The sequence below is a fragment of the Cyclopterus lumpus genome, chromosome 20 (assembly GCF_009769545.1).
Source record: "Cyclopterus lumpus isolate fCycLum1 chromosome 20, fCycLum1.pri, whole genome shotgun sequence".
NCBI lineage: Eukaryota > Metazoa > Chordata > Actinopteri > Perciformes > Cyclopteridae > Cyclopterus > Cyclopterus lumpus.
Genome location: NC_046985.1, coordinates 8523579 through 8542893, shown reverse-complemented (window position 1 = coordinate 8542893; position 19315 = coordinate 8523579). Strand labels below are relative to the sequence as shown.

General features: G+C 39.1%; 1 protein-coding gene across 1 annotated transcript in view; it reads left to right on the top strand.

The window, feature by feature from the left end:
* The first annotated feature begins 13547 nt into the window (after positions 1-13547).
* Positions 13548-19315, top strand: part of vipr1b (vasoactive intestinal peptide receptor 1b) — a 31633-nt gene continuing 25865 nt past the window's right edge. The window contains exon 1 of the mRNA XM_034560162.1: positions 13548-13601. Within this exon, the coding sequence (XP_034416053.1) occupies positions 13548-13601 (54 nt within the window). The remainder of the gene's footprint in view (positions 13602-19315) is intronic.

Sequence of the window (19315 nt, the reverse complement as noted above, 5' to 3'; positions counted from 1 at the left end):
TATTTGAACTTGTGAAGCATTGGCCCGGGAACATCTGCCCATGAGATCTGATGGTTATGTGTTGCATCTGTTGAGACTGAGAACATATGTTGTGTTTGAAGTCTTCTCTACAAGAAAGGACAAAGCATGGAGCCCACTTCATAACCTCAATGCTCCATCACCCAGAACGGTTGCACAGCACAGGTTGGGTAACTGCAAAGAGGTTCAGGGGTAACTGCGTGACACGTCATTCACAAAATACTTCTGCATTTCAAATAATATGATTTATTCTTATCTATTTCTTCATTATTTTTAAGCACATGTTTGTAATCCATAAACTAACTCACAATGGTTGCATATTATTCTGTAAAACATCAGTGTCCTTTATGAGTGCTGGTAAAGGAGGGATGTGAGATTTAATGTGGAATTATGGCAAAGGTTGATAGAATATGGGCCGACTATGTTTAAAAACTGTACTAGAGGTACAGTTCACCCTGTTCTGGAGGACATAGGAGACAACAATGTGCATCATTGACACAACACAAAGCAATGACAACAGTTATACGTGTGAATTATGAACACATTATAATCATTATGGACCATTAACCTAAATTCTGGTGTACAAAAAAATGTTCAGACTTAAACTGTGCCTATCTTTCCAGGGAAATAAAAAGTCATGATTACTTTTCATTTAAAATGTATTTTCATCCATCTTGGCTTGTTTTACCGCGCAGTAGCTTGTAAAAATGTTCACTTAAAAAAAAAGAAATTGAAAAGGAAGAGACGGAATTGTAATGTTGTAACATAAAAGCAGATTTGGATGTCAATAGCCTGATGAAAAATGAGTTCTACTTCATGTGAAAATGACCAAAATGAAACGTCACGTCTTTCGGCATCAACCCATTCCTCTCTATATGAAAAGATCATCGTGATACAATAATCTCTCACTCGCTTGAATCCACGTTGACATATTACCTCGATAACTTTACCTGTCTTACATTTCAGCACCAAATCTCATCACATCCCCCTCCAGCCTCCCACACGAGGGGAGTCCTGCCGGTCCTCTGATCCTCGGCTGCTCTTATGATTACGCAGAGGAACTTTCAAAGGAAAAACACAATTTATGTTGGACCAGAGTTTCTCTTGAGAATGAAGGCAAATGAATTACACAAGGTACTGCAGAGCAAATGCTCAGGGTTACAGGCTTGATGAGGCTTCTGGGAGTTAAAACCGCCTTTGAATCTAAAATTCCAATTATCTTTTGACAGCTGCTTCAACCTAGCATGAACCTTTGCCAACTTAATACGTTCTTTAAGAATCATCGCTTGAAAAGGAAATCAATAAAGTGCCCGTGGGCTTCCTGGGCTCTGAGATACAGAACTACTAGAAGCCAGAGGACGAGAAAACATAAAGACTAATATGTGGCCTTGTGCATTGTATTTGAATTTAACAAAAAAAGGACACTTGAGACTGCAGTGTTTTTTGCACATCATCGCCTGAATAAATATATACAAAAAGAACAGGGTCATAGGCGAGATACAAAAATGTAAGCAAGGTCAAATTATATTACTGATACATAACTGAAGAGATAAGATACAACATTTTTGAGTCAGGAAACACTTTAACAGTTAGTTTAATGTGATTAATAAGTTTGAAATAGAAAGTTATTGCTGAAGTAGCTAAACGTAAGAGGAGATGGAGGTAATGAATAAGACGTTGAAGCAGCTATGGATTAATATTAAGTCTTTTTGACAGTGAAATAGTTGAACATTTATACCGGTGACGCTATAGCAGCACGAACCACCAGCTCATTCGAAATGCTATACTGATCTCATATTTTTCACCATTAAAATGAATAGCATTGAATAACATTTATATTAAAATCACTTCAAATAAATGTCAGGAGAGTGAACGCATGCAAACTCTAAAGTTGAACTATAAAAAAAAAAAGAAAAATCAGGGTAACATAAAATGATTTCTCTTGTTGCTACTCGGATCCAAACTAATTATTTTTCAAAAATCTCATACATGTTGGCAACAGTGGTTTTCTCTTGAGCATTATCAACGTTCTTCCACAGGGATCCACATAAATACATATGAGCCGCGGCTTGAACGTCTTCCCTGCCGGTTCATTTTCATTTCCAGTAGCTCCCCAATGGCAGCGGCCTTCATTTTCCCTTTCTCTTTACATCCGATTGTCTTGTCTTCCTGGTTTCTCTTCGGCCGACCACAACAACAAACTTTACTTTTTCTCTGTCTCTACTTTTTGTGGGTGCCATGGGGAAAAAGTCTCTCAAAAAAAGTATTTAAAGCTGGATTTGAAAGGGACAGATTTAGAGCTTCAGTCAGAGAGAGAGGGAAGAAAAGAGAAAGATAAACAGATTAATTGGGTTTTCTCTGCTACAGCAGTTCTCAACCAAATGCTACTGAGAGCCATGAGATCTCAGTCCAACCAAAACACAGCTTTGGTTGTCTTAATGGTTTTGAAGAAGTCTGAGTGTCTGGAGTGTCTTTTTCTTACATTTAAACTAATCAAAGTGGCATGTAGCCGAGACATCCCAGATTCACTTTAGCCTCAGAGCATTACTGCTTGTCATCTTACTCGCTTTCAATGTTCCTGTTCCAAGATCCAGGAGAGCAGAAATACCCCAAAGTCACCTTTTAAAAAGTTAGAAGTTTCTTCTTTGCAATCCATTAACTTAAGCAATCCACCCCATTCAGTTTGACCTGTAAAGAGGAATTGTTTTATCAATGGAACTTAACAGTCAGTGTTTCCACTATATTACTGACAAATGCTGTGAAAATGTGTTGATGTCTTATTTATTGTTATTTAATCCGGTTTGAGACCACAAACTATAGCTTCACAAATTATTACCACAGCGTTGAATCGCCACTTTTCTGACACCCTGAATACAAATTAAAATCACAGGAAGGTGTTGCTGTTTTTTTATATCCACTTCGGCTCATGGCTCTTTCTTTCATCGTAGATCTAAATGCAAAAGGTCTTGTTGTTTATTGTCAACAGTAAATAACTGGCAACAATCATCCAGTTGTTGCGGTTTTTCATACTGTAGTAAAATTACCATTAAACTAACAACAGTATTTTTTTACCATAGTCCTACTGTAAAATGAAGTACAGTATTATATATATATTATTTTACTGTATAATGAAGTGCAGTTATATCCTTTTTATAGCTATCAATATATTTTGTTGTTTTCTCAGACTCAGATCTAAAACCTTATTTCAGTTTATTTTCAACCTTATTTCAACTATTTTCAACTAGTCCATTTCATCCTGTTGCTAAGTTCCTTCTTTTCATGCGTGTTGAGTTGAGAACTGACAAAGTAAATGATCATGTTAGCCGGGTGCATGGTCCCCTATGTGAAGCAAGGTCCCTCCTCCTGCATCCTATTTATCTTTCACTGTGACAGGCCTGAAAAATATCATCAGTAAGTTCACAGAGGGGGTGTCGAGAATCACAAAGTAGATCCGGGCAGGATGAGGTACGGGCTTGGACACGTTCAGCTATAAATTCAGATATACAATCTGTCATGCTATAGAGCGCTACATTGTCTAAAGTTGTGTGCAGTATAAGCTGGCTTTTTTTTCTGTGAGCAATACTTCTGAGGAAGATGACACTTGTACTAATAATCTTCAAAATGAAACAAATGAAGGTCAAAAACTGAGCTTGAAAAAAGATGAGCCGTTTCTGAGCTCATCCACAGAATGAAAAGCCTTTGAAGTTCAGTTCCTATTTATGCCAATAGAAAATGTCAGTGGACAAACAAGCCACCTTTCAATTAGCAGTGCTTTTCACTCTCATGCCACATCAAGGTTAAACATTATTTAGTTGTATAAGTTTCACTGAAAATTCACAAACTCTAAAGGCCACCCTTCAACACACAGTCCACTTCCTCTCAATATTTGTATTTTTCTTATCGTCACCAAATCCCATGAAAAGACCAAACGGAAACTACAATGAAAACTAACGATTATGGTGGGTGTCGTCAAAGCCTGATGCCGTTTATTCTTTGTTGCCTGAGAACTAAATGCATAAATGAGCTGCAGCGTTACCCTTGACAACACGGTATTTCATTACCATTAACATAGGAAGCAATCATTACTTTTCTCTAACCTTCAGTTTTCAGGTGCCCAACCGTAATACATTACATTACATTACATGTAATTTAGCTGACGCTTTTATCCAAAGCGACTTACAATAAGTGCATTAAACCATGAGTCCAAACTCAGAAAAACAAGAATCAAGCAAGTACAATTTCTTCAATAACGTCAAACTACAGAGTGCTATCCGTAAGTGCCATTTAAGTGCTACTAAAGTGCTAAACAACAAAGTGCTATCGGTAAGGGACATTTAAGTGCTACTAGAGTGCTACTACGGCTCTACATTCCCTATTCAAGGTATAGTCGAAAAATATGTGTTTTTAATACCTCATTTATTTGCCGTAACCGCAATATTTCCCTATTTTAATCACATAGTTCAAATGCACTGATATTGAGGAAAGACAGAATAAATAAAGACATATTGTCATTGGACTTAAAACAAAAAGATAATAACAAAATGCTGTCACTGAAAGTAATCTGGGTCCAATATTGGCGTTTTTGTCTGGTGATAGGGTGGGTCACACTTACTACAACACCAAATGCGTGTACATCCGTAGCTGAAAACCACAGTGCCCTGCTGTTTTAGAAAATCAATGAGTTTAACAAAAAAAATCTAAATATTTGTGATCCGTTTTCCCCCCCGTCCGATGTATGACTTCTCTTGGTGTTGGGGCTACAAAGCCACAGCAGTGAAGTCATTACGTGTTGGGACAATTATACTTAAATCAGATATTCACATTTGTTTTGTGACTTTTTGAATACTTTCTTTTCCCTAGCCTCTTACCTCACACCTGTGTTTCCGGACAAGATGTCCACGGTGGGAAACTGAGGACAGGACAGTCACGGTCTGGTTTATTTCTGGCCACAATCAAAGTCGGGCAGCTGGCGCCCTGTGGAGGGAAGTTGTGTCAGGAGGCTCGTTGGAGGCTGTTAAAAGAGGACCGCCCACTCACTCCACCGCACTCATAACGCCACCAATTTGTGTTAAAGCTTTTAGGATCTTCCCTCTTTCACCTTGAGAATGTGACTTTGGAAGCTGGATAATGGTGTTGAAAAGCAGCCAATGGCGTCCAAAATCAATCTGATGGAGCAAATGAATCTACTGAAGATGCTGAGTCAGCCCTCTCAGGTATTTCAAGAGCCTGTGGTAATACATTTCATGAAGAGTTGCGTTGTTAAAGAGCAAGAGGACTATCTACTCACTGATTGATGGAGACACAATAAATATACATTTAAAGAAACCTTTGGATTTGCACATACTGTTCTCTATCACCAATCTGTGTCAGTGCATTCAGTTATTTTGTGATGTAGTGTTTTAATTTACTCCCATTTTTTCTCAGCCAAGTTCATTGTAGGGAGCTCCTTTATTGAAAAACCTCCGATGAAGGATGTCGACTTGTCGCCTTTATTGTGTTACAGGTTTTAAATCAACATGCAAGACAAGAGTTAGTTTTTACACTTCAGTTGTCACTTGTGAGGGCATCACTTCTTCTGGCTCTGTTGCATTATGGTCTGCTGATGCCGGCGCCACAGGAGAGGTTCATGTTACTGTGCCTTTTGATTCTGAAGGGACTGACAGCAGTACCCGACTTCAACTGTTGATCCTTTAGACAGCCGAGAATATTCGTTTTAAAACTTAATTACAAAAATAAATATTGTTATGATATTGTCCATGTTTGGTTAGGAATGGGATTTAGAAATATAAGCACCAAACCACAAGAATAATAATGCATATTGCCATGCTTTGTAACAGTGTGTTAACAGTTCTTTGTTCCATGTGGATCTTTCTTCCATTAAATTGATGTTTACTTTAAATACTTGTGTCATTGGTTCTGCTGTTTCTATAGTGGACCGTTTTTCCCCAATAAGAAAGGTGGGATTTGTTCCAGTCAGGAAATTGTATTGCTTGTGTGACATGTGTGACATGTGTGACATGTGTGACATGTGTGACATGCCCAAAATGAGACTTCACTGATCAACAGCAGCTGGATACAACATCTTATGGTACACATCATGTCACAATATATTCTGCAGCACTTATTTTGTGTTTTCAAAGGAAGTCATTGCTGTAATTGAAGTTGTTAAGTCAATTAACAACATCATAATGTGAAATATGATTTTTTTTTTTTTTTACAAACATTTCTGCTTTTTTTTGATCTGCCACCTCTATGGTTCATGTGGGTTCATGTGGGGACAGTGCAACACGCTGCCAAAATGTTATGGACGAATTATTATAACCATTTCATATATGGGTTTGAGCTGGTACTGTTGCCGGCCATTTGAATGAGAACGCACGAAAAATGAACTATTCACAAGATATAATACGAATTGTTGTGTGAGGGACCGTTAACAACTATCCATGTGGGTTGCTGAGGTTAAAAGCAAGTTGGATATTGAATAATGTGGTTATTTCGAGCACAGTGGCAAGTTTCTTTTTTTTTAAAACACTGTGAATTTTCATTGTACGCGAACACCATTTACACCTTGTAAAGACAAGGATCAATGATGAGTTTGCTTGACAAACCGACTCATAAACATATCAAAAACTGGATTGGCAAGTGCCCTAATCAAGAAACCTTTTTCTTCTTCTAAAGTTAGACACACAAGATGTGTGCTGCTTTCAGACGGTGTTGGAATAACTTAGAGGAGAGTTTATTCACTGGATCAGAGGAACCCTTTAATCTAGTCTCTCTAATTAAGCTAACGTGCTGTCGAGGTCTCAGGCAACAACTTTGCAGCCACGAATTCACTTGACTGACATTAATACGGTGAAACCGTGGCATTATGAAAATGTACTCACTCATGCAATTAGTTAACTTTTTATCTTAGATGCAGCAGATACATTTAAAACAGCGCTCAACTATCCTCTTTTTACTGAGCCGAATACAATACAAATTCATGGGGAAAATTGTGGTGTTGTAGATATTATTTTACATACATTACATTAAATTTTTTTATCCACAAATGCTAAATATTCACAACGATTTGCTACATTTATGTCATATATAATAGTTGACTGAATGTTTTTGGAGTTTTGGGACTGTTTGCTGAGACAATACAAGAGATTTCACAACATCATCTTGGCCTTTAGTTTGTAGACAAAACTATTAATAACTGATAGTTAGTACATACACAGCTATACAATATAATGTAAATTCATCACATAATAATAATTTCGGCTCCATAGCCCCGCGACCCTAAAATAAGATACGGATAAGGTTTGGATAAGGAATGGAAAATAGATACTTTATGTGTAATTGTAAAGTGTGACTAAACACTTTAAACACACTTGTTATTGTGAAGCATCGCCCAGCATGCACCAGGCAGGGAAACACCCTGGTCTAGTTTCATTGTATTCTGCATAGTGATTGATTGTAAATAGATCCTTTTTTATTTTGTATAAATCAATGAACTTCTGCCTGTGAACAAAGCATCAATTCACAGGATCAAAACTATGACTGACAGCTCTGAAGCTACAGGCAAAGACAGGAAAGGTTCATTTTCAGTTCAGCGAGTATGAATGCGTCTCGTAGGATTCACTGAGCATCAAGCTCGCACCAGCTGTCTGCGGCCGGGCCTCAACATGCCTGCAGTCGAAATTGTGACTATTTGTTTTATTTATTTATTTGAGTTTGTTTCCCTTTCATGACCCGCTACTCCATTGCAGTGATGTAATTATTCCAGACAATCCCATGCAAGCATATATGTCATCATCTCAGCTCCAAACAGAATAAAATGTGACTTTGAAATTATGCGATATCAGGCCACTGATGCTCATCAACTGTACGTCCTCTGCTCAGATTTGTAGCTGCAGAACAATACTTCCACTAATCCTCCTTCTGAACCGTCATGCTTTCTGTTAGAGACCGGACGCCATCTCTCCGTGAACCATCGCTTCATGTGGATGAGTTGCTTCTGGAGGCTGTGCATGACTGAGGATTGGGCTTCTGAGAGATAGCGGAAAAGACTGCATCGGATCATTTCTATCCCTTTTCAAACGTGTCCTGAGGCGAAATGATATGGCCTCAACCAAATGTTCTGCTGAGCAGGATTAAGTTAATAGTTGACTCGGATGGGCGCCTCATTTGTTTTTGGATGAATAAAATCACATTTTTCAGAAGAAGAAATAACCGTCTCCAGCCACTTGGTGCTTTGAGCTAAATGCTAACATACCTACGATGACAATGCTAACATTGACCATGTTCACCGTCTTCATTCAGCTTGTTTATACACTATAATATGAATGTAGCAGCTTTACTTTGGTTAGCAGCCATAAATAGGAAAACTAAACACATTATTTGTTGTATTTTTACTGCTTGATTTCTCTTCAGCTGGTTTTCAGTCTAAAACAATGAAAGTGAAACAAGCTGGAAACAAAGGACTAATTATAGGTGAACTAAAACAGACCAACTCTGACTGAATGAGATGGCCTCAAAATGTCAATATTTGTGTCTCTTCAGGCCAGATTCAGATTTATTAAAACACCTTTCTATTTTATGAAGACTTTCTGCAGTCATTGTTTCTCTTGTTTCTGTTGCTTCTAGAAGGTATTTCATTATAAAGGGTTATGAATTGTTTTAAGTTTTTGTATTTGGCAGGTGATTGGGGGAATGAAAAGCTGCTCACACAGATGTGATTTTACTCGTCCCAGGACTATAAGTTACCACTTTAACTGTCAAAGCTCTGAAAAATGTGTATTCAGCAGCGCCGAGGGACGCTTTGTCACGCCTCTTTTATTAAATTGACGTAACGGCCACCACGGTAAACATGAGAGTACGAATGGATAGATGACTGGTCAAAATGTCAACCATTAAAGAATCATTAAAGACCTGTGTGGAGCCCAACTGGTCAGATTTGAAAACACAACCTGCATCATTATGTTCACTTCTTTAATTACTGTTTAATAAATCAAACACATAACTCCTTAGCTCTAAGGATTCCTTAAGGCTTTATTAGCATCAGTAATATGTTCTTTCTGCCCCGTTGTTCTCCAGTCATTGTAAAACTGCAGGTCCTCCAATTACGCTTGAAGGCCATAACCATTTTACACTCCAGAAACACGATGATTGCATGAGGCCGAATGCGAGGTCTGAGTATGAAATAGCATTCAGCCAAACTAATTCTCCCTCTGGGAGGTGTGATGGAGGAGCGACTCTCGGTTAAGACACAGATGAACCTGGAAGAATTCAGGATTCTTGGAGGAGGATACAGTGACACTGACTTTGGTGTAGTCCCTTCGCTCCTAGGCATCGTTTTCAAATCATTCAACGAAGTGACAGATACTTTCATCTTATCAGGACAGTTGGGATTTAAACGCTTCTTGTATTGATTCCAGATCAAGCATGCTGTCTTTCTATTGGGTCGCTGAGTAAGGACGTCCTGCTCAGTGGTACAAATCATAACACTCACACTTCCTCTGGCGTCAGCAGTGTGACGGCTTCATGACTGCCGAGTGCATTCTGAGAGTAAACAAGAGGCTCTCTGTTTGTCCTTGAGTCGTTTCACCATCAGATGCAGTTTGCTTATCAAGTCATTGCTTTGTGTGTTGTCACTTGAGTTGTCTCTATTTATTCAGATCCTTGACTTGAGTAAAAATGATTCCACATTGTAAAATACTTTATTACAAGTAAAAGTCTGGCATTCAAAAACGTCTGGACAGTATGAAAGTATTGTCAGTAACATTAAAGGAAAGAAAAGGAACTATTCACCAGCCGCTGGAAAATGGTCTGTGTCTGTGATGTTACTTCGGGCTGTTGCGTTATACAGGTAATGACAATGTTTTTCATATTTTCAAACTTTCCATAGATATTGCAACATTATTTTGGCCACGATGATCATCAAAGCTGATATTGTGACAGTCCCAACTATACTAATGTATAATCATTAGAGTGTAAAAAGAAAATTTCACAATATTTATCCCAGAAATTAAACTGGATAAGGTTTTTAAATTCTTATTCTGTGCCTCGAAACTATATCTGTGAGATAAATGAAGTACAACATTGAATGTTTTAGAGCAGAGGTATAATGTAACATGACAGCGAAACACTGAAGTTAATGAACCTTGGAATTGGATGTATTTGGGTATTTTCCACCGCTGGTTTTGGCTTCGTGTTTCGATGTATGCAGAGACAAACATAAATGAGAATGTATTGCTAAGACACTGACAGCAGAGTGGCTGTACTACAGCTGGCAGGCTGCTCCTCCACACCTCACCTGGTAAGCCTCCGGACCCTTCTGAATGCTGGATACTGAGGTTTGGCACTCGCAGACGTGCAAACACTTCCCACAGAGCCAACTGCCTTGAGCCGTGTGTATAGAAGTGTATCTCTTTTGTAAACCACACAAGCTGCGATATGAAGTCCATATAGAGAAGGGTGAAAAGGCTTTTTTGTCATCTATTTCTCTCCCGCATATAGTGTACTTGTTACGTTGTGCAGCACCAGGCTGGTCTTTTGTCTGTGAACATCTCCAAGGAGACAGCCGGGAGCAATTGCTTTAATTTGCATAAAAGGGCAGGAAGTGCTCTTTAGTTTGCCCACTGATTGCAGCAGTTTAGATAAAAACTGTATTGACTCCACAATTTTCTAAAAACTTGGATTATATCTTTGATCTTTAGACTGCGAAACAAAAAAAAGGCACGAGGGCTGCGAGCTCCCACATGATCCAGCTGCTTCCTCCTGAGATGTAAACAATATTTACGATTTGTTGCAACACGAAGAAGCGTCAAGCATCCTAAACAGCAGGACTTTCTCACGCTAGCTTGCAACTGTATTCCAATCTCACCTCGAGTTGTGTTGCTGTGGACAGGGCGTCCACAGCAACACAACATAACTTTTGTGTCTCTGCAGTTGAACAACCAAAGAAAAACTCTGGCTGCAGAGTTTTTCTTTCAAACCAGATATTGATTATTTCCCATTGTCCACAGATAACAAAAGTGCGTTTCAAGGTTCAAGGTTCCTTCTTTGTTGTTATACAATATTTCAAAAATGATATGTGATGATATATAAACACAAAAAGATGTACAATGTGTGCATGTGATTCTAATGAAAAAATTGGCCAAAGTGGAGTTGGCTAAAAGACGCAGGTGTGGAAACTCAATTCCAATTTCCTCTTCCTCTATTCCCTCTGACCCCGGCTCAGTTTGTGAACGTCCTGTCAGCTAACAATGGCGTTCACCAACACAGCATCATAATACACACCAATGCTTCACCTTCACCTTCGGTTAAACCCTTTTCTTTTATAAATAGAGGCCGTAAGGAGATGTTGCTTTGTGCCTCAAATGATAAAACAACAACCACAGTGGTGGGAGTATTACTGGACACATGTTGTGAGGACATAATAACTGGGGTTACAATGATGACAGACATATTGCAACCCCAGTTTCACGCTATTAAATTATTCTGCATTATTGTTCGAAACATACAAATCAATTTGGATCTGCTTAGAAAGCAAAACACTGAACACAATTTTAATGTTTTACATTAAATTCGATAAAAAAGAGAGGATGTGACATGTGATGAAACAGTTGATCCTACTTGTAAGTAATATCATATCATATTAGTTTGGTAACTCGTTATCATTCATTGCCTCTTCAGTGAATAAAAAAGTTGAAATTAAACACGTTTTTGTTGTTTTGGCTTGTGCAAAGCATATTTTCCGTAAATATTCATGACGAGAAATGCCTCGCGGGTTGAACTCGGCCTGTCACAGAGACTGAGGATGAAAGTGTGCCATGAGGTCCGGTCAGCTGTGAGCGGAGTTCGATCAGCGGTGACACTGACAGCACGAGCGTGGCACTGTGGGAAGATGGAGGAGATGGACGACTGCTGCTGCAGCCAGTAATCCAGGATGGATGCAGAGGCGTCGTGCAGGGGGAACAATGTTTGTGACAGATTGTAGAGTTGCTGCAAGGGTCTTTAGATCATTTCACCACCCTTCCTTTGACCCAAATGAAGCCCACTTTGTCATCACCTTCCTCCACTTTCACATAAATTACAATTCACAGTTGAACAAATTGGTGGATAAATTAAATTTCTTCCACTCTCTCTCTGTTTTGTTGATGAGTTACATAAGGATTTGCACGACATTCCTGATTACACCTTTCTCATCTTTATGCATTAGCGGTTTCAAGAGGATTCGCCAGTGCAATTTGGGTAATGGACTTTTTTTTTTATCATGCCGGGCAAGCATCCTTTTCGGGGGTGCCTCTCTATGTATTTGTGAGTCATTGTCTCACAAATCATGCAGCTTTATTGCCACATTATGGTAAAGAGCTGCTGGACACCCAGGAGTCCCTCTAGCTCTCTGGCTCTGACTGTCATTGTTGTCCATATTTCTAACATCATATCTTCAAACTGGCAGATTAAAGAACTCAGGATTTGTTTTGTACAATCTAGTTTGTTTTCCATGATTGTTTCAAGACTTTTCACAGGACACAGGTGACGAATGTTTTAAAAAGAATGTGCATTCCAGCCAGGGGCTATAAGGTTTTTGCAGGTATACAGTAAATCAACATGGCACTACTGTAATTATTGTAAGTCATTATGAGCACTCAGAAATAGCACTGAAACATTGTTATTATTTAATGTTTATTTGTAATGTAAAAAATTGCACACGCCATACAGACTACTTCAAACTGTATATGTTTTTCTCCATTTACCTTTATTTGTTATTTCATGGAGTATTCATTAAGTATAAAAAAAACCCCAAAACAAACCAGCCTCAAAATATAGCAAAAATAAGTTTGCAAGATTGCAACAATTGAAACATACTGAACAAATTCATGAATGAAGCATGCGACTCAAAGGTCCACTAACAAAAGAAGAACACATCCAATCTGTTTGGAGACTCCAATTAAACATGAATTAACTATTTTTATCATGTTTTCTCTATTTTGTCAAATCGATTTGAGGTTAGAATCCAGTTATTATAAATTGCGTTAGTTGTCTTCTTCTGCAGTGGTAAAATGGCACCTGATTGGAGAATTAGCGCCACCTACAGCATATTTCGATGAACTCCCAATATGGAAAAATACATTTTATTTGCCAGAAGTTCCTAAAATTCGTTACAAAATAAAAAAAAAACAGTGGTGTGACGCCTGGTTACTGACATCACGGGCTCAACAATAGTGAATAAGTGACTTCTTACTTACTTACTTACTTACCCACATTAGTCCGACAGCGTAAACAAGCACAGCGCCTCCTGCAGGTCGCGTGGAGCCGCCAGAGGCGGAGAGCTGGAGGCGCAGTCGGTCCCACAGACGCAGCTCTCCTGCTGCAGGAGCGCACAGAGAAACGCGCAGTCCGATGGAGTGGGTTCTCTCACACTAGAGAACACACGTAAACACGGCGTCGCCTTCTTCACACACACGTTGACGTGTCTACAGAGAGCTTTTTGCAGATATCGAGGAGCCTTTGATAAGAAAACTCTCCCACTAAAAGACAGGATGGATGCCTCACAGCTGTTCTTCCTCTTGCTGGTCTACGGACATCTGCCAAAAGTGAGTAGGCTGTCGTTTGATTTAACAATATAGTGTCTTTTATTTTAAAAAAGTGTCTCGAGGACTTTTGTGGTGGCTATTCGTGTTTTATAAAGCCACTGAGCGAGATGAACCTCTTACAGACAGATGAGTTTGGAAATCATGATTCAGCTTGCTGTAGGAGTTGTGTCTTAAATCACATTTTTTGCTCCAAAATCAGGGTAGATATTAATACAATGTAAAAAGTGTTTAGCCCCTAAATATTGATAGTGATATATCATCTGGCATTTTAACCTATTTAAGCAATTTTACTTGTTTATGGATGTTCTCAATGATGTCTCTGGGCTGACAACATCTGATTTAAGAATTCAGAATTCAAACTCAAAACTGAAATGGTGAGATTGTCATTAAATAGCCGATGTGTGAGTTGAGACACTAACATGTTGTCTGACGTCAGTGAAGACAATACAGCTATGAGCAGAAATAAGTTCATCTCATAAATAACTCTCCTCTCCCGTGCAGCCTCGGCCACAGCAATTTAACTGAACTACAGACTTTTATTTATATTTGTGCTCTCTGTGGTTTTAGATTATTGGAGGGAAATCCTTTGAGCATTTCCACTTACTCCAGTGCAGTAGTGCTTTCCTGCAGGGAATGCTGTGTGCACATGAGAGTGCACACTTGTGTGGGTCTTTGGTCTTAAATAAACACTGTTTTAGGGACTTATTGATGTTAAAGTGAAATAACCCATCTGGTGGCACGATGAGAAAACCTGTTGGCCTGCCCTGAATTGCCCTGGGATTTTGGTCTTTTCATTAGACTTGTTGAAACCAAGTGTCACCAGCAGTTACGTCTTATGTTCCCGAAAGGTTTCATCTCCATTAAGAAATGTCAGAAGTACTCTCCTGCTGTTCCTCTCGATGACTCTCACAACTCCTGGCTTCTGCATCTCTCTGACAGCTATTATTACAATGTTTTAGAATTATGTGAAGGAAAATGGAAAAAAGTTTGATTTTACGAAGTTAAATATTTTAGCCCTTGGTACTGGTTGTGTCTTTGGGTGGATTTTAAGTCATTAGGCCTTCGCTGAAGCTCTTTGCAGGCAAAATAGACTGAACATCCGATTGACTTTGTGAAAATGTACTCAGATGTCTGGCTTTAAAAGATCAAGCAGGTACGTTATGTGTGGGCATATTTTAGAGGCTCTTATCGGCACCAAAACATGTGCCATTACCTGTGCTTTCCACGGTCCGGGATGTCTACTTTACATTTACCCAGAAATCTTGACATCTTTCATCAATATTTCTCAGAAGGAAATGTGTAGATGTCGAGAGCAGAGACAATTTCACACTTGGTTAAAAAGTGCCTGTCAGTGGCTGCTGGATGTCACCGTTATCTGTGTTACACAATGCAGATGGGAGAAGAGAAGTTAGGAGGGAGGGTGAGAATGACGTCTCCTTCCTGTCTCTTTCCAAACTTTAAAACCGCCTGATAGAAACAAAAAAAAAACGTGTTTTTTACACTAAATAATCAGACACCTTAGTTTAGGAGATCTTTGTTTATGCTTACCTAGCTAACGTTATTAGATCATCTAGCAAAATAAATTGCCATTATGTTTTTATAATGGAGGTGCTTTGTGGTATTTTTGGGAATTCATTATAAAACAGCAGGTTAATTGCAAGTTATTGCTGTCTGTCTGTGCTCAGATTAAACAAACAAGATATAATGTGATATTTGGACATTTTGTTATTGGCACCTAACACACTGGTAATTTCGGGCTTGATGTTGGTTTGGCTGGAAAAGTGTTTAATCAAATTGTGTCCAATTCCCACACTTAGCTCACTGGTTAATGAACCCCGAGTGAAACCACACAAGGCTGAAGAGTTACACGCAGAATGTAGATGGTGCGCTGCAGTGAAGTGGAGGATGGGGATAAACACATTACTCTGCATTGTGTGGCCACACACAGACGCAAGCTTCTCCGTACACTTTCCTCTCAGCTTTTTTTATTTGATCGTTATCGTGGACTCAAACAAAGCAAGACTGGCAGCCATTTGAAATGACAGCAATCACTAAAAACCTGAAGCAACGCGCCTGGCAGCCCTGGTGATGAACTCTGTGCTAACAAACTATCAGAGCTGGCAGGTATTTATGGGATATTTTGCTCATGGAGACACTGTGTGTGTCCCAAAGGCTTTGCAGAGGTCCACTTATCATCTGCATAGTTTGGGATTGACATTTTGATTCATTGCCCACTGCAGCAAAATTCATGGCCGTCCAAAGTATTGATTGATCAATTATACGTTTTCAACATCTCATACTGGGAGGTACTTAATATTTGTCTGCATTTTTTCGCTCAAGACTAAATCACCGGGACTGGACCTTTCCCCCATCTGTTGTATCTTCATACTTGAGGAAATATGATTATTTTGTTATCATTGGTCTCCCTCTTTGTGTGTCCTGGCTCTATTCACAATATACTGGCTTAGTATATATGAAAACTATCTCCATGCAATGAAGAGAGCTTAATCCAGCAGCCTACAGTACAAGAACATGCACACATTCCAGTATCATGTCTATTCCCCCCTGATGAGGGACTTTTTTCAGTTTTTTTCTACTGTTTATGCAGCATTAGGGAAACTTTAGGTTTGTTGCCACTGGTTTGCATATTCCAAGAGCCAGAAGAAACAAAAACAGCGCCCCACTTTCATATCAAATTAAACTGTAAATCTTGGTTGTTAGTTAAAGTTTGGAGGAAAAACCCACAGTCTGAAGCTTTCATTTTAAGATGCCTTCATTTAACACAAGCAGCATGATGAGGCCCTTTTTTCACAGATTGCATTTGCTGGGATTACAGAGTGGACCCCACTCATTCTGTTATGGCCTGCCAAAAGCATGACATTTAAGTTAAAAACATAAATAGTAAAGATCCTAAAACTAGACCGTGACACTGTGACCTTCTACGCACCACACTTTGAGATTAGATAATAGTTCAGGACCCTCCTTCCTTCAAAGTGCGCATTCCCTAACAAATGTGCAATCAATTTATCAATCAATTTACCAAAAAAATGAATCTGGGGCTCATGTGGCACCTGGAGGTGTCGCCCTCCTTGATTCTTTTGAATAATCCAGGCTTGGATGATTTGATCATATTATTTTTTCGCTTATAATACGTATCAATATACTTAAATTGATATATATATTTTTATTTATTTAATCAAACTTCAATAATGTAGCAGTAGCTCTACTTGATATGAGGAGTACAGTGCTGATGTTATATACTATTGCACACAGAGCTAAAACTCACAGGTTGTAGAATATTCTCGGTTTTAAATTCACTGTGATATCAAAGTATTACCTTCCCCCACTGAGGGTCTTTTAGACTTAAATCCTCTTTTGAGTGCGCCGTTATTACGCTGCCGGATAATCTATTTCATGCCAATCAAAAATAAGGTTACCAAAGGGTCTGACCAACATGAGATTTCCTCCTCCGTACGTGTCGCTCTGCACAGATAATGTTGGCAGATTAATTTCCTGCCGCGCGGCCTGTGCTGCTACTTCAGAATATGTTGGATTTTCTGCTGTAATCGGTTGCAGGCAAAGACTCCTGTGAGCAAAGTTCTGTGGGTTGTGATAGTGTCAAGACGACCTCATCCGTGGGGGGAGAGAGTGAGCGAGGCAATGACTGAGGCTCTGAAATGTTGTGTCTAGAAGTGATAACATGGAGGTATGACATAGCGTTTTGTTGTTTACCTGCAGGTAACTGTTGCCCTTGATGCAACTTTGTCACGCCTTCAGGTAAACAGCTCATTCGACCGTGTGATTAATAGACCTAGCTACAGCAGTGTTTTAGGAAATCAGTAACCGTTAGCTTGAGCCAAATCTAAATCCTCATATGTGTCGGATTTAAAGTTTCACTCCTGATATGATTTAGAAACATATACAATACTCTGCTTATAACTTGTTTCTGATGCGGCTTCATATATATTGGAGGAACAACGAGAGCCCAAACCTGAACACAAGAGTGCCCTTTGTAATCATGATGCAGCAAGTCCAGGAGTGTCCATTTTACTGAAGCCCAACACAACGTATAATCCACTCTCAGATAATTGAGAGTCATATGTCCTCGAAGAGGACACAGAACTGACTATCTGCTCCTGAGGAGAGATCCATTTCGGATAACTATTTTGGATGATTTTGGATGTGTGGTGCTCAGTATTGTGAAATTATTTTGTACCATTGGTTATTCCAGATGTAGATGTTGTTCCCTTGCGATTATCTTTGGACTCTGTATTGGAGATTCCTATTTCTATGGACATCCTATTTTGAATACAGAGGCACCTCTATTCAATTTATATAGACGGTATAGCTTAATGTTATTCTTATGAACTGCATGGTTCTTACCTTTGTTTTGACATATATATATATATGTCCAGGGTGTCCCCTGCCTTCGCCCTATGTCAGCTGGGATAGGCTCCAGCGCCCCCGCGACCCTAATGAGGATAAGCGGTATTGAAAATGGATGGATGGATGGATGGATGAATAAATGTGCTTTTCTTAATATACATGCTACATAACTGAGCGTTTCTGTGTGGATTTGATGGTGCACTGCTAATATAATGTGACCAAAGCTTATGTATTTAATAAGATGGTGTCTCTGTTGATGTTACTGAGTGTGAAGACGAGCATTAGCTTGAACAAACATTGCACGTTAGGGACCTTTATTTATATTTTCATTGACGTGGTTTTAAGCAAAAAAAGTTAAATTACATAGTTAGAAATTCCTAAAGTTACATCTGCTCCTCTGTTTAAAAACAAAATCCAGAATTGATAAATATGCATATGCAAACATTTCAAAAATGTAACCACCGGACACATGATGTCTCCTCCTACTTCACTGGAGGGGTCTAGTTTTCACATCACACTTGTCTATATTGGACCGTCAGTGGCCTCCAAACTAGTTGTGATGTCACAAAGTCATACTCGTACGTACACAACAGTTGAGAACAGAGAAACATCAACAGATGAATATGAAAATATTGATTATCAAACTCCACACACGTGTCGAGCAGCATTTTCTGCTTGCCCACCAAAGGCAGTTCTTCCTCCCGCCACACTCGTATCTCTGACTCCAGTCGCTCCCTCCTGCTCTTCGATAACCCGTTCCCTCGTCCTAATCAGCCTTGCAGTTGCCTGACCTTTCCCACCCACCTGCTTCCCATTTTCCCTAATCAGCCCACTTGTACATATACCCGTTTGTCTCCACTTGTACTCAGTTCTTCGAAGTCGCTTTGTTTCATGCATTAGTTTTCCGGTCACCTCTACCTATTCCAGTACCATCATCTGTACGAGCATGTCTGCCTACCTGTACCTGCCTGGAAGCTGAATTATTCAATAAATCACTGAAAATTATTTGCATTTGAGTTCCTTCCCGTTACTTTAATGTCATCATAGTTATGGTTAGTTATCAGAAAAATCCTGTCGCCACACATTTCTGCACATTGTTGCTTCAGCTGGAGGATCAGAAAAAAACCCACAACTGTTTTCTATTAATTCTTTTCTACATCTTTAATCAGATCTGGCTTTAAAGTCACCAAATCTGCATATTTCATTATTTATTTGACCAGGATTGTATTTTTTTCTTCTTTGTATAAACAAAAAACAATTGAATTTCAATCATGCTCTTAAATATTCCTTCAGAAATAAATATTACAGAGTACAACAGGCTTGCTAGA